The 16,709-nt window shown below is 47.6% G+C and overlaps 1 protein-coding gene across 46 annotated transcripts in view; it reads left to right on the top strand.

The window, feature by feature from the left end:
- Positions 1-16,709, top strand: part of LOC110504427 (protocadherin gamma-A11-like) — a 244,201-nt gene that overhangs the window by 212,419 nt on the left and 15,073 nt on the right. For 44 of the 46 annotated variants that reach the window (XM_090219532.1, XM_090219530.1, XM_090219516.1 and 41 more), the window contains exon 2: positions 14,039-14,097. In XM_090219532.1, the coding sequence (XP_090075658.1) occupies positions 14,039-14,097 (59 nt within the window). Of the gene's footprint in view, positions 1-476; positions 3,188-14,038; positions 14,098-16,709 lie in introns of those variants that run through there. The other 2 variants (XM_036970074.2, XM_090219489.1) reach the window with 1 other exon arrangement.

Genomic DNA, 16,709 nt, shown 5'->3' with positions numbered 1-16,709 from the left:
ATCAACACGTCTGAAATGGAAACGCTTTGGAAACATGCCACCTTGCGGCTAAATCTATCATTGCAATTTGACCATCAGTTCATCACTTCCCTTTTAACGTTGCCTATATTCAGTGGAATAAGTTCCTTTCGTTGACAAAACATAGCAACAAGTTCATACTTACAGTTGTGGTTCATACCCACCCTTTTTGTTTCGGTCTGTGCAGCATGCCTTTGGAAAAGGCATAAGTCACTTTCTTTTAAAAAACAAACTCAATAATTTGCTTTTACGCTTCCCTTTGCCTTTCTGTTGTGCATTCAGAGTTGTTTTGCTTAAAACAATAATGGATTTAGCCTGTAACGTGTCGGTAACTTGGTTGTTAGTGCAAAAGAAGTGCCTCTAAAACGTTTTCACTCTCTCCGCTTTGTGAAAGAGTTCTTTCTGTATGGGGAGCAAGTCCCGGGTGCTCGGCCAATAGGAAACGGGTCTTTGTGTCCCCGCCCTAAGAGGAGCGGAGCAGAGGAGACAGACTGGGGAGAGTTTTAGCCGAGCCTTCAAGCAGTTTTACCTTTACTCTTTATTTTACATATAGAATAAGGGCGTCATGATTACTTATAAACTTCCCACCGCACTTTTTCTTAAACGGAAGTGTTTACCAAAGGCCTGGTACCGTTGTTTTCACGAAACTATGGATTAGTTAAGGTAAAGAGGAACTTTTAACTTTTCCATCCCCCGGACCCCTCTCATAATGGAATCCAGACAGAGGAAGCACTGCGGAGGGTGGCCCGTGCTGAGGCTATGGTTTTCCCTGGCTTGCCTCATGGGCGCGACCGCCCAGCTTAGTTACTCGGTGTCAGAAGAGCTCAGTCCGGGGGCTGTGGTCGGGAATATCGTTAAAGATTTGGGTCTCACCGTTCAAATGATAATTCAGAGAAAATTGCGGGTGGTCTCGGAATCTAACGCGCAGTACTTCGAGGTGAACCAGGCGACTGGGGATTTTATTATTAGACAGACAATTGACAGGGAACACATGTGCGAATTAAGTGCAACGTGTTCACTGCATGTTGAGATTGTACTCGAGGACCCTTTAGCAATACATCGTGTTCTTGTGGATATTGTGGATGTAAATGACAATGCGCCACAGTTTTCCACTAATAATATTTCCTTGGAGATATCAGAGGCGGCCGCGCCGGGCACCCGGTTCCGACTGGAAAGTGCGCACGATCCAGATGTGGGTATCAACTCTCTGCGTACGTATCACCTCGCATCCAACGACCGCTTTGTTTTGAATGTGGAAACGAAAAGTGACGGGGATAAGTTCCCGGAGTTAGTTTTAGTGAAGGCTTTGGATAGGGAGACGCAGGCCTCGTTTCGCCTGTTGCTTACTGCCCTAGACGGGGGACAGCCAGAGAAGTCTGGCTCCACTCTTCTACTCATTACAATTCTGGACGTCAATGACAACGCGCCCGTCTTTGACATGTCGATTAAAAAAGTTAGCGTGTTGGAGAATGTTGAAAAGGGCACTTTAGTAACGAAACTGAACGCAACCGACGGGGATTATGCTCAGAACGGGGAGATCTCCTTCCTGTTTAGTAAATACACGCCGGACCGGGTGCTCAAGCTATTCAGCGTGGATTCGAAAACCGGTGAGGTCCGTGTGAATGGTCACGTGGATTACGAAACAGCTAATGAGTATTACGTCACTGTGCTGGCCAGGGATGGGGGAACCCCCGCCATGGAAGCATCCTGTAACATCAAAGTTGAAGTCACTGACGTGAATGATAACTCTCCGGAGGTGATGTTGACGTCACTGACCAGTCCTATCCAGGAGGACGCAGCACTGGGCACAGTTATCGCCCTCATCAGCGCAAGGGACCTGGACTCTGGTAAGAACGGCAAGGTAACATTAAAGGTCCAGTCTGGTCTGCCCTTCAAACTCAACTCCGCCTTTGGAGAGCACTACAACCTCATCACCGACGGCAACCTGGACAGAGAGACCATGGCTGATTACACTGTGGTCATCATGGCGACCGACGCTGGATCCCCTCCCCTGTCGTCATGTACGACCTTCGTGGTCAAGCTGTCAGACGTGAATGACAACGCTCCGTCATTCTCCCAGGCCTCTTACTCAGTGGACGTCCCCGAGAACAACGCCCCCAGCACCCCTATCGCCATGGTGGTGGCCTCTGACCCGGACATAGGGGAAAATGCCCGCGTCTCCTTTTCCATCCTGCCCAGCATGGTCCAGGGCTCACACATCTCCTCCTATGTCTACATCAACCCAGAGACTGGCCACATCTATAGCATGCACTCCCTGGACCATGAAACCCTCAGCGCCTTCCGCATTGAGGTACAGGCTCGAGACGCCGGGGCGACACCTATGACCACCAACGTCACCGTGCATGTATTCGTAGTAGATCTTAACGACAATGCTCCCCTCATCGTGTATCCCCCCTTCCCCCAGGATACGGGACTGCAGCTCAGTGTACCGCTGTCGGCTGGGCCAGGGCATCTCATTAATAAACTGGTTGGGGTGGATCCCGATAGCGGTCATAACGCCTGGTTGTTTTACTCCATCGCCCCCGGGCCTCACGCTGCTCTGTTCCTCATCACCCCGCACACCGGCGAGCTCCGCACCACTCGCAAGCTAGCCGAGGAGGAGGGTGGCTCCGCCTATGACATCACTGTGGTCGTCCAGGACAACGGCGAACCTACTCTCTCCACCACTGTGGCCATTACGGTAACAGTGGAGGAGAAGGGTGCCAGTGACGCCGCCATGGACAACCAGAAGACGTCGGGGATGCGGCAGACTGGGATGTCTGACATCACCCTGTACCTCATCATCTCACTGGCCTGCGTCTCGGCCATGTCCTTCCTCACCTTCTTCATCATCATGGTCCGATGCCTCCGCCACCGCAGTGACCATGGAGGGACAGGCTGCTGCTACAGCCATTACCGGCCCAGCAGGGCCTACCATCAGAGGCCCCACAAGGACCTCCACCTGCAGCTCAACACAGACGGACCCATCCGTTACATGGAGGTGGTGGGAGGGGCTCAAGACCCCCCAGGAACACGGACCTACAGACCCTGCTACTCCACCACCTCCAGCCGCAGTGACTTTATGTTTGTTAAGACACCCATGATGAGCCAAAACAACACACTCAGTATGACGCTCAACAGGAAGCACCTAATGAACTCAGCCAATGAGGTGAGGGCACCAGGGGGCAGAAGGCAGGGTATTGGTGAGGTAACTCTATTAGCCATATCACAGGTGTTTCTGAAAAATCACTTGTTCAATGTCATTTGAGGTCTATAAGGACTAGGTTATAACCAGTGGCGGTGAAGGTTTTATCCAAAGATGGTTGTCTTTGTTGAGTTAGCTTACCATATTGAAAGGAGAATTCAACTCATGGTTCTAATACTATTTTTAACATCCAGTCTTGAGCCGGCTCACCTAGATTGACTAAGTCACGTAACAATGCAGTATTTCTCCTAAAGACTAGTGTTGTTGAGCCTCATCCTTCTCCTTAGGACGTGTTGACGGGGCTTTCCTTACTGTGTCATCCAGCTAGAGGAGGAGATGAAGGAGAAGAGGAGAGATTTAATGTTTCATCTGACCCAAGACTAGGAAATGCAGTCTACCTCTCTTTCTGACTTCCAATTACTAAACAGGATCAGCAGTGAAGCACTGTGCTATGAGAGAATGAGGGAGAGAGGGAATGGATGGATTGGAGGGCAGGGATTGGATGCAGAGAGGGAATGGATGGATTGGAGGGTAGGGATTGGATGGAGAGAGGGAATGGATGGATTGGAAGGCAGAGATTGGAGGGAGATAGAGGGGAAGGTTTAGAGTAGAGAGGAGGAGAGTAACGACAGATGGAAATAGAGTAACGGAATAGTAAAATAGGAAGTGAGGGAGAGGGGGAGGAGAAAGGAGGGGTGTGAGGGAGAGGGGGAGGATGGAACAGAGGGAAGGAAAGGGAGAAGAGGGGGTGAATCAGTCAAAGAGTAAAGCAGAAGCTGAAAAACAAGAATTCCAGAGTCAGCGCTCGACCTCTCACTTCCTGTTGTCCTCTGAACCTTGATTGGTTCCATGCCTCTGACACCAAGACAACCATGGCCTCGCCCTGTGTGGACGTCTGTACGCCTGTGGCAGCAGCTCTGGCCAAACATTCCCAAACCTCATTCCCAGAGCACTTGTTAAGAATACCATTCCGCTCTATGTTCTCGGGGTGTGGATGGAAAGGTATATTCCGTTAAATCTGTCCACATACAGTATACAGAGGACTCCTCTCTGTTCCTGACTCACTATGTTGTGCTGGGTTTCCAAGATGGCTGCCTGTGCTCTAGTTTTGATGATTCATGTGGAGAGACTGTGGCCTCTTTCCCAAATTTACATTTTTGAATCCTTTTTTAATTTAGCCTAACCAGTGATTATAGTTTTAGTAAAGTCCCGACAGAAAGAGGTCAGTGGGTGGTGTTGTGGTTTAGTTTTAGTTTTTATGTTTCTCTGGTGGGTTACACAGTTTACGTTTCTCTGGTGGGTTACATAGCTTATGTTTCTCTGGTGGGTTACACAGCAGCTGTTTCTCTGGTGAGTTACACAGTTTACGTTTCTCTGGTGGGTTACACAGTTTACGTTTCTCTGGTGGGTTACACAGTTTACGTTTCTCTGGTGGGTTACACAGTTTACGTTTCTCTGGTGGGTTACACAGTTTACGTTTCTCTGGTGGGTTACACAGTTTACGTTTCTCTGGTGGGTTACACAGTTTACGTTTCTCTGGTGGGTTACACAGTTTACGTTTCTCTGGTGGGTTACACAGTTTACGTTTTTCTGGTGGGTTACACAGCTTACGTTTCTCTGGTGGGTTACACAGTTTACGTTTCTCTGGTGGGTTACACAGTTTACGTTTCTCTGGTGGGTTACACAGTTTACGTTTCTCTGGTGGGTTACACAGTTTACGTTTCTCTGGTGGGTTACACAGTTTACGTTTCTCTGGTGGGTTACACAGTTTACGTTTCTCTGGTGGGTTACACAGTTTACGTTTCTCTGGTGGGTTACACAGTTTACGTTTCTCTGGTGGGTTACACAGTTTACGTTTCTCTGGTGGGTTACACAGTTTACGTTTCTCTGGTGGGTTACACAGCTTATGTTTCTCTGGTGGGTTACACAGCAGCTGTTTCTCTGGTGGGTTACACAGTTTACGTTTCTCTGGTGGGTTACACAGTTTACGTTTCTCTGGTGGGTTACACAGTTTACGTTTCTCTGGTGGGTTACACAGTTTACGTTTCTCTGGTGGGTTACACAGTTTACGTTTCTCTGGTGGGTTACACAGTTTACGTTTCTCTGGTGGGTTACACAGTTTACGTTTCTCTGGTGGGTTACACAGTTTACGTTTCTCTGGTGGGTTACATAGCAGCTGTTTCTCTGGTGGGTTACACAGTTTACGTTTCTCAGGTGGGTTACACAGTTTACGTTTCTCTGGTGGGTTACATAGCAGCTGTTTCTCTGGTGGGTTACACAGTTTACGTTTCTCTGGTGGGTTACACAGTTTACGTTTTTCTGGTGGGTTACACAGCTTATGTTTCTCTGGTGGGTTACACAGTTTACGTTTCTCTGGTGGGTTACACAGTTTACGTTTCTCTGGTGGGTTACATAGCAGCTGTTTCTCTGGTGGGTTACATAGCTTACGTTTCTCTGGTGGGTTACACAGCTTATGTTTCTCTGGTGGGTTACACAGTTTACGTTTTTCTGGTGGGTTACACAGCTTATGTTTCTCTGGTGGGTTACACAGTTTACGTTTCTCTGGTGGGTTACACAGTTTACGTTTCTCTGGTGGGTTACACAGTTTACGTTTCTCTGGTGGGTTACACAGTTTACGTTTCTCTGGTGGGTTACACAGCAGCTGTTTCTCTGGTGGGTTACACAGTTTACGTTTCTCTGGTGGGTTACATAGCAGCTGTTTCTCTGGTGAGTTACACAGTTTACGTTTCTCTGGTGGGTTACACAGTTTACGTTTCTCTGGTGGGTTACACAGCAGCTGTTTCTCTGGTGGGTTACACAGTTTACGTTTCTCTGGTGGGTTACATAGCAGCTGTTTCTCTGGTGAGTTACACAGTTTACGTTTCTCTGGTGGGTTACACAGTTTACGTTTCTCTGGTGGGTTACACAGTTTACGTTTCTCTGGTGGGTTACACAGTTTACGTTTCTCTGGTGGGTTACATAGCTTATGTTTCTCTGGTGGGTTACATAGCTTATGTTTCTCTGGTGAGTTACATAGCAGCTGTTTCTCTGGTAGGTTACACAGTTTACGTATCTCTGGTGGGTTACATAGCGTATGTTTCTCTGGTGGGTTACATAGCTTATGTTTCTCTGGTGAGTTACATAGCAGCTGTTTCTCTGGTGGGTTACATAGCGTATGTTTCTCTGGTGGGTTACATAGCGTATGTTTCTCTGGTGGGTTACATAGCTTATGTTTCTCTGGTGCGTTACACAGCAGCTGTTTCTCTGGTGAGTTACACAGCTTATGTTTCTCTGGTGGGTTACACAGCAGCTGTTTCTCTGGTGGGTTACACAGTTTATGTTTCTCTGGTGGGTTACACAGCTTACGTTTCTCTGGTGGGTTACACAGTTTACGTTTCTCTGGTGGGTTACACAGCTTACGTTTCTCTGGTGGGTTACACAGTTTACGTTTCTCTGGTGGGTTACATAGCTTATGTTTCTCTGGTGGGTTACACAGCAGCTGTTTCTCTGGTGGGTTACACAGCTTATGTTTCTCTGGTGAGTTACATAGCTTATGTTTCTCTGGTGGGTTACACAGCAGCTGTTTCTCTGGTGGGTTACACAGCTTATGTTTCTCTGGTGAGTTACATTGCTTATGTTTCTCTGGTGGGTTACACAGCTTACGTTTCTCTGGTGGGTTACATAGCAGCTGTTTCTCTGGTGGGTTACATAGCTTATGTTTCTCTGGTGGGTTACACAGCTTACGTTTCTCTGGTGGGTTACACAATTTATGTTTCTCTGGTGAGTTACATAGCTTATGTTTCTCTTGTGGGTTACACAGCTTACGTTTCTCTAGTGGGTTACATAGCAGCTGTTTCTCTGGTGGGTTACATAGCTTATGTTTCTCTGGTGGGTTACACAGCAGCTGTTTCTCTGGTGAGTTACACAGCAGCTGTTTCTCTGGTGGGTTACACAGAAGCTGTTTCTCTGGTGGGATACACAGCAGCTGTTTCTCTGGTGAGTTACACAGCAGCTGTTTCTCTGGTGGGTTACACAGCAGCTGTTTTTCTGGTGGGTTACACAGCAGCTGTTTCTCTGGTGGGTTACACAGCAGCTGTTTCTCTGGTGGGTTACACAGCTTACATTTCTCTGGTGAGTTACACAGCAGCTGTTTCTTCAGTGGGTTACACAGCAGCTGTTTCTCTGGTGAGTTACACAGCAGCTGTTTCTCTGGTGAGTTACACAGCAGCTGTTTCTCTGGTGAGTTATACAGCAGCTGTTTCTCTGGTGAGTTACATAGCAGCTGTTTCTCTGGTGGGGTACACAGCAGCTGTTTCTCTGGTGGGTACACAGCAGCTGTTTCTCTGGTGAGTTACACAGCAGCTGTTTCTCTGGCGGGTTACACAGCAGCTGTTTCTGCTGTGGGTTACACAGCAGCCGTTTCTCTGGTGAGTTACACAGCAGCTGTTTCTCTGGTGAGTTACACAGCAGCTGTTTCTCTGGTGGGTTACACAGCTTACATTTCTCTGGTGAGTTACACAGCAGCTGTTTCTTCAGTGGGTTACACAGCAGCTGATTCTCTGGTGAGTTACACAGCAGCTGTTTCTCTGGTGAGTTATACAGCAGCTGTTTCTCTGGTGAGTTACACAGCAGCTGTTTCTCTGGCGGGTTACACAGCAGCTGTTTCTGCTGTGGGTTACACAGCAGCCGTTTCTCTGGTGAGTTACACAGCAGCTGTTTCTCTGGTGAGTTACACAGCAGCTGTTTCTCTGGTGGGTTACACAGCTTACATTTCTCTGGTGAGTTACACAGCAGCTGTTTCTCTGGTGAGTTACACAGCAGCTGTTTCTCTGGTGAGTTACACAGCAGCTGTTTCTCTGGTGGGTTACACGAATTACATTTCTCTGGTGGGTTACACAGCAGCTGTTTCTCTGGCGGGTTACACAGCAGCTGTTTCTCTGGTGAGTTACACAGCAGCTGTTTCTCTGGTGGGTTACACTGCTTACATTTCTCTGGTGGGTTACACAGCAGCTGTTTCTCTGCTGGGTTACACAGCTTACGTTTCTCTGGTGGGTTACACAGCAGCTGTTTATATGGTGGGTTACACAGCAGCTGTTTCTCTGGTGGGTTACACAGCAGCTGTTTCTCTGCTGGGTTACACAGCTTACGTTTCTCTGGTGGGTTACACAGCAGCTGTTTATATGGTGGGTTACACAGCAGCTGTTTCTCTGGTGGGTTACACAGCAGCTGTTGCTCTGGTGAGTTACACAGCAGCTGTTTCTCTGGTGAGTTACACAGCAGCTTTTTCTCTGGTGAGTTACACAGCAGCTGTTTCTCTGGTGGGTTACACAGCAGCTGTTTCTCTGGTGGGTTACACAGCAGCTGTTTCTCTGGTGGGTTACACAGCAGCTGTTTCTCTGGTGGGTTACACAGCAGCTGTTTCTCTGGTGGGTTACACAGCAGCTGTTTCTCTGGTGAGTTACACAGCAGCTGTTTCTCTGGTGGGTTAAACAGCCTACGTTTCTCTGGTGGGTTACACAGCCTACGTTTCTCTGGTGGGTTACACAGCAGCTGTTTCTCTGGTGAGTTACACAGCCTATGTTTCTCTGGTGAGTTACACAGCAGCTGTTTCTCTGGTGGGTTACACAGCCTACGTTTCATTGGTGGGTTACACAGCAGCTGTTTCTCTAGTGAGTTACACAGCCTACGTTTCATTGGTGGGTTACACAGCAGCTGTTTCTCTAGTGAGTTACACAGCAGCTGTTTCTCTGGTGGGTTTCACAGCAGACGTTTCTTTGGTGGGTTACACAGCAGCTGTTTCTCTAGTGAGTTACACAGCAGCTGTTTCTCTGGTGGGTTACACAGCAGCTGTTTCTCTGGTGAGTTACACAGCAGGTGTTTCTCTAGTGAGTTACACAGCAGCTGTTTCTCTGGTGGGTTACACAGCAGCTGATTCTCTCTGAAGTAGCAGGTTGTTTACCTTGTCATCAGATTTTACTCTCTTTCTCTCTCTCTCTCTCTCTCTCTCTCCCTTTGTCTCTCTGAATCTCTCTCTCTCTGTCTCCCTGAATCTCTCTGTCTCCCTAAATATGCCTGTCCCCGCTGTTGTCAGGGTAACATCTGTCTCCATGCTCCAGTGACACGTGTAGAACAGTGACGAAGGAGAGAAGGATGAGGGAAGGAGAGAAGGATTAAGGGAGAGAAAGAGAGCAAGGGATGGCTTTACGCACGTGTGCCCCAGTGACAGATGGACTTGTGCCCACTCTGGGCCAAGGCCACAGAGGGTGCACAATCAGTGTGTGTGTGAACAGCGTATAGTCAGGTGTTCCAAGCCCTACAGGGGTGTCATTTTAGCAGGGCCCTAAGTTCCCAATGTCCCATTGTGACAGAGAGAGTGACTCCTCAGTGTCCCCGTATCTCCTCTCCTTTCAATAGGAGTGTGTAGCTCTTCATCAAAGGTTCTTTGTGTTTGGAACTGTTGGAGTGGGGTTGTGTATAAGGAGTAAAGTACCACATTCAGGGTGTGTGTATGCGCTCATGTTGACACTACAGTATGTAGCTGTGTTCGTGTGGTCACGTGGGGTGACTAGGTATGGAGTGGTTGGTAAATACTGTGTGTTTCACAGATGAAGAAGCAGCATGTGCCACCAACAGGCCTGCATTGCTCACTGACTCTGTCCTTGACTCATATCCTGTGTGACTGTGTCTCCGTGTGGTCCAGTGCATCTGAATAAAGCTCATCAACAGTCTTCCTTTCATGTCTCCTGCCCTGGTCGTAGCCTCCTGGTGGTTCCAGCATGGTTGACTCTGTCACTAGGGTCCAGCTAGAGCTTTAGGATTCATAATAATCTGTTTTTCCTCTAGTGTCGTCATCAGAATGGCTTAGTGGACAATGGAACGTAAAAGCATGTATTGTGAATACTAGGATAATATTATGCGGGAGTGTGGGGGTTTGTGAAGCTCAGTTGGTAGAGCATGTAACACCAGGGTAGTGGGTTCGGTTCCCGGGACCACCACTTATGTAAAATTGATGCACACATGACACATCTGTTAAATGGCCTATCTACAGTACCAGTCAAAAATGTCATAGTATTTATGTTTTCACTATTATTCTACAATGTAGAAAATAGTCCAAATTAAAAAATACCCTGGAATGAGTAGGTGTGTCCAAACTTTTGTCTGGTACTGTATATTATTTGTCTATTTACTGTTGGAGGGACCTCCACGTTCAGACAGAGCACCAGGTGCAGTCTAGCCACAGTTCTGTTAATGTAAAGAGCTTCGGGTGTGTGTGTGTGTGTTTTGGTGTGTGTTTGAAAACGGTAACTTCCTCACACAGCACAAAGCACCAGGTGGGTCCAGCCTGTGTGATAACCATGCCAATGGAGGGTGTGTGTGTGTTTCGGCAGAGAAGCCTGCTGTGAATCTCTTCTATTCATCAGATTCTGGCCAGTCTTTTCTGGTTCGACCGACCGACAGACAGACAGATGGAGACCAGACGTTCATGTTCAGCGATTAGTGTCTCTTCCCACTGGAATCCAGAGCCACCCCTCACTGTGATTATCCTTCTCCACATCAGATAAATCCTCAATGATTTTAAACCTCTATACTGACTGTTTTCATCCACAGTATCCAATGGACATGAACAGGCTGTAAGGCAGTAGGTTCTCTACCTACGGTTCTAACTCCTGTGGTAACTGTGTGCTAGGAGCTATAATTCTGATAAGTCTCTATGGATCAGAACAGGAGAACTCTAATCCCTATCTGGCCTCAGAGCCGGCAGAACTTCTCACTGAGGGAGTCTAGTGGATTTGATCCTCTCTGGTCACTTTCTTGGTTCTGCCTTTAACTGACTCTGGATCAGCTTTCTGGAGCACCGGTCCCCATTTTAGGGGCAGAAAGTTAGTACACATTTATTACGTTACATACAAACTGAAAGAGATAGAAATGAATGTGAGCTGTTGTGCTCTTGCTAACGTCACTTGACCCTTCAAATGTGTGAACTCACCTCAGTACAGTAACACTACATAGTGTCCCTGTATGGAACGCCAGCCCAGAATCTGTTTGCCTTTATTCTACATGCCTGTGGCGAGACCTGGGAATGACCTCTGGGAATGACCTCTGGGAATGGTTTTGTCGGCAGTGAGCGTCACACTGCTGGAATGTTGGGCCCCTCGTTCATTTTCAGATGAGGAAACACGTTTTCTCTTTTCTCCCTTACTGCCATGACAACTGCCGCCAAAACCAGCAGAGAGAGAAATGGGGAAATATCCATCTGTGCGTCTGTCTCTCCGTTTGAAACTAAATACCCACTACATGAGTGGAGAAGATTAGATTACACACCTTTCTTCCCTCCCTGTCATGATTGTCTTATTTAGAAGCCTATTCATAGTTCAGAGACCAGGGTATTCCTGTTTGGTTTAATTGACAGTCTCTTATCAATGTAAGTATACATTTAAAGGATCCTTGACAGGATAGAATATGCATACAGATGTGAGCGATGTGTATCATTGTGTTACGAGACCCTTGGGTAGACTGATATTTAATCAGTGGGGCATTTTGGTGCAGCTTGTAAATTCTGTGTTAGCCAGTGTTGTTATTGAAATTGGATAGTGTGTTGCTCTACCCCTGTCTCTACCTCCCTCCTTCTATCCCTCCCCCTCTCTCTTTCTTCCGTCTCTGTGTCTCAGTGTGGTAGAACAGTTGTGTTGATAATTCAGTGGCAGCAGTGCTGACTTCTCTCTGGGGAGCCTTTCTCTTCTCTCCTGTTTTCTCCTCCTGTGTTGATTAGGAGACAGGGTCTGGAACAGAGCCAAGGGTCTATTTACTGCCTCGATGCCCAACATGCGCGAGAGAGAGAGAGAGAGATGTAAAATAGGGAGAGTGAGAGAAAATATGTAGCAAGAGAAAGAGGGAAAATAGGTAGAGAGGGAAAGAGGGAAAATAGGTAGAGAGAGAAAGAGGGAAAATAGGTAGAGAGAGAAAGAGGGAAAATAGGTAGAGAGAGAAAGAGGGAAAATAGGTAGCGAGAGAGGGAAATATGTAGAGAGAGAAAATATGTAGAGAGAGAAAGAGGGAAAATAGGGAGAGAGAAAATATGTAGAGAGAGAAAGAGGGAAAATAGGTAGAAAGAGAGAGGGAAAATAGGGAGAGAGAGAAAATATGTAGAGAGAGAAAGAGGGAAAATAGGTAGAGAGAAAATATGTAGAGAGAGAAAGAGGGAAAATAGGGGGAGAGAGAGAAAATAGGGGGAGAGAGAGAAAATAGGGAGAGGGAAAATAAGGAGAGAGACAGGGAAAATAAGGAGAGAGAGAGAGAGGGGGAAAATAGGGAGAGAGAGAGAGGGAGGGAGAGAGGGAAATAGGGAGAGAGAAAATAGCTAGAGGAGAGAGAGGGAAAATAGGGACAGAGAGAGAGGGAAATAGGGAGAGCAAGGGAAAATAGGGAGGAGAGAGGGAAAATAGGGAGCGAGAGAGAAAATATAGAGAGAGAGGGAAATAGGGAGAGAGGGAGGGAAAATATATATAGAGAGAAAAAAAAACAATAGGGAGAGAGAGAGAGGGAAATGGGGAGATAGAGAGGGGAAAATAGGGAGAGAGAAAAAATACAGAAAGAGAGAAAATAGAGAGAGAGAGAGAAAGGGAAATAGGGGGAGAGAGAGAAAATAGAGAGAGAGAGAAAGGGGGAGAGAGAGAGGGAAAATAGGGAGAGAGAGAGGGGGAAAGGAGAGAGAGAAGGAAAATAGGGAGAGAGAAGGAAAATAGGGAGAGAGAGGGAAAATAGGGAGAGAGAGAGGGAAAATAGGGAGTGAGAGAAAGAGGGAAAAAAGGGAGAAAGAGGGAAAAAAGGGAGAGAGAGGGAAAATAGAGAGAGAGAGAAAGAGGGAAAAAAGGGAGAGAGGGAAAATAGAGAGAGAGAAAGAGGGAAAATAGGGAGAGAGAGAGGGAAAAAAGGGAGAGAGAGGGAAAATAGAGAGAGGGAAAATAGAGAGAGAGAACGAGGGAAAAAAGGGAGAGAGGGAAAATAGAGAGAGAGAAAGAGGGAAAATATAGAGAGAGAGAAAGAGGGAAAATAGGGAGAGAGAGAAAGAGGGAAAAAAGGGAGAGAGAGGGAGAATAGGGAGAGAGAGAGGGAAATAGAGAGAGAGGGAAAATAGAGTGAGAGAAAGAGGGAAAATAGGGAGAGGGAAAGAGAAAATAGGTGGGAATCAGCCACAACACGTTAACTTAGCTCTATACAGGCTATATGGAGTCCTTATCACTGTGAATCAGACAAAACCAGTTAACTTGTCTATATACTGGCTATATGGAGTCCCTATCACTGTGAATCAGCCACAACACGTTTTAGATGTTGTCACCTATTGTGAATAAATTTGAGGGAATATCTCATCAATGGTGATCTTGTGTTGTCTGAATCTGATAAACTGAGACTTTGTAAAGCTTGAAGTTCTGTATTAAGGGTATAACCAGTAATGCAACAAGCATGACACATATCCTGTCCATATCCCGTGAAATCCTTTTAGTTCCTGAGTTGATTTTGTTTTGTGACTGTAATTGGGAGCGGTGTCCAAGTCTCTCTGTGTGTGTCTCAGTACACTTCACTGACATTTTCTGCTCCATGGATTTCAGAACAAAATGGCCTCCCATGTAGGCTGGAAGATGCATGCCCTTTATTCAACCCCCTGACTACAGACAAAAAGAGTACACACACATACACACACGCCCGAATGGCCTGAGACCCAAACAGTAATGCATAAGACAGACAGACGGACACACAGTCCCATGGTCCCGTTGTTTGTATGTAGAACAGAGATTTGATTTTGTGTTTTCTTCACAGCAAAAGCCTCCTAACGCCGATTGGCGCTTCACCCAAGGCCAGAGACCTGGACCCAGTGGGTGAGTACATAGATTCTCTGTCTCTCTCACACACACACACACAAACACACACACACACACACACACACACACACACACACACATTATGTATTCATGACGAGTAACTGGGCTTTGGTGTTGCTCAGAGGCTTTCAGAGGGAAGGAGGGCAACAGAGGAGTGAGCAGAGCAAGAGAGTGAGGCCTGGAGATGGGGAGACAGCGAGATAAAGCGATGGATAGCAAGAGAGATGGAGAGATGGGTGAAGGGAGGGAGGAGAGGAAGCAGTAGGAACATACAGTTCTCAGCGGTGATGACATCAGATACTGAGGCACAGAGACTTTGAAGATAACGGAGAGATTCCATATGAGCTCTGATTCCTCTGAGTGAACAGTCAGATTCTTCTCCCTTTCCTGCCTGTCTCTCCCGAGTGTCTCTCCTGCCTGTCTCCAGGCTGTTCTCTCCCTCACATACAAAATGGCTTCCATTCCTCTCCCTCCTTCCCTCTGCTCAGAGCCTGTGTGCCATCACTCAGTACTGCTCATGCGAGGAGGGGACCAGAGTGACAGGGAGGGGACCAGAGTGACAGGGAGGGGACCAGAGTGACAGGGAGGGGAGAACATAAGCGCACAGATTTCTAACCTCCACATTGTGTCTCATTGATCGCCGTGTTTCCATCTGGGTGATTGCATTTGATTGACCACTTGTGATTTACTGTTTGACATCAATGATTGGCTGTTTCATAGCGGTAGCTGGGGAATTGCATCTACCGACACCAATCAGTGTGTGTGTAACTGTGTGTGAGTAACTGTGTGTGACTGTGTGCCCCTTCATTGCTTATTCAGCCCGCATTGTGTTCCAAATTGCTGCAGCAGTTTCCACAACAGAACATTACACAATACATTCCATGCGTCCTCATCTGAAATCAACCATCTGGGAGAGGAAACTCTCTCCTCTCCTAGCCTGCTTTTCTTGCACACACACAAACCCACGCACGTACACACACACACACACACAAACCCACACACAAACCCACGCACGTACACACACACACACAAACCCACGCACGTACACACACACACACACACAAACCCACGCACGTACACACAAACCCACGCACGTACACACACACACACAAACCCACGCACCTTACACACACACACACACACACACACAAACCCACGCACGTACACACACACAAACCCACGCACGTACACACACACACACACAAACCCACGCACGTACACACACACACACACAAACCCACGCACGTACACACACACACACACACACACACAAACCCACGCACGTACACACACACACAAACCCACGCACATACACACACACCCACACACACAAACCCACGCACGTACACACACACACACAAACCCACGCACGTACAACACACACACAAACCCACGCATGTACACACACACACACACACAAACCCACGCACGTACACATACACACACACACACACAGACCCACGCACGCACACATACACACACACACACACAGACCCACGCACGCACACACACACACACACACACAAACCCACGCACGTACACACAAACCCACGCACGTACACATACACACACGCACGTACACATACACACACGCACGTACACATACACACACAGACCCACGCACACACACACACACACAAACCCACGCACGTACACACAAACCCACGCACGTACACATACACACACACGCACGTACACATACACACACGCATGTACACATACACACACGCACGTACACATACACACACGCACGTACACACGCACACGCACGTACACACGCCCACGCACGTACACACACACACACACACACACACACACACAACCCCACCCACCCACGCACACACACACACACAACCCCACCCACCCACCCACCCACCCACGCACACACACAACCCCACGCATGCACGTACACACACACACAACCGCACGCACACAACACAACACAAACGCACACAAACGCAACACACGCACGTACAGACACGCAACACACAAACGCACGCACGTACACAACACACAAATGCACTCACGGACACACACACACACAAGGCAGCTTTAGCAGGGAACAAAGACAACAGCTGTCCATGCTGGATGCCACTGTGGTTGTGGATACATTGGAAGTGGTCCATTTGGAAAACTTGGCTTCTCTTTGAAATGTTGGATGGATGTCACAGGCGCAACATTTTTCACAGGAGAGTGGAGCGCCGCTGAGTTGATATTGCCTGATCTTCCCCTAGCCTGTAGATCCTGAGGAAATAGAAGTCACAACACTTCTCTTGTGTTTCCAGTCCCTGCAACTACCATGGTGATCACATAAGATGGCCGCAGAAGCGAAGCATAAGGTATCAACATGTGTATAGTATACAGTGTGGTCACTTTATCCCCTTAACAACTGTTCTGGATCGATTTTGTCATTGGTAAATGGGTAATGTTGGAGCTGAGGTAAGGGAAACTGATCCGACACCAGTTGTTAAGGGCAGAGAGTAGCCACAGCTTGGTAGGTAGAGCTCTGCAGTGTTGTGTGTAGGTATCCCTGATCGCAGATTCACTAGCCTGTGCCGAGCTGGGCTGTTGGTCCCTCTGCGATAGTGAGACTTTGATGGGGATCTCTG

This window comes from Oncorhynchus mykiss, chromosome 25, assembly GCF_057628025.1.
Source record: "Oncorhynchus mykiss isolate SJ-2025 chromosome 25, ASM5762802v1, whole genome shotgun sequence".
NCBI lineage: Eukaryota > Metazoa > Chordata > Actinopteri > Salmoniformes > Salmonidae > Oncorhynchus > Oncorhynchus mykiss.
The sequence above is the reverse complement of the archived record's forward strand: the minus strand, read 5'-3'. Positions and strand labels throughout refer to the sequence as shown.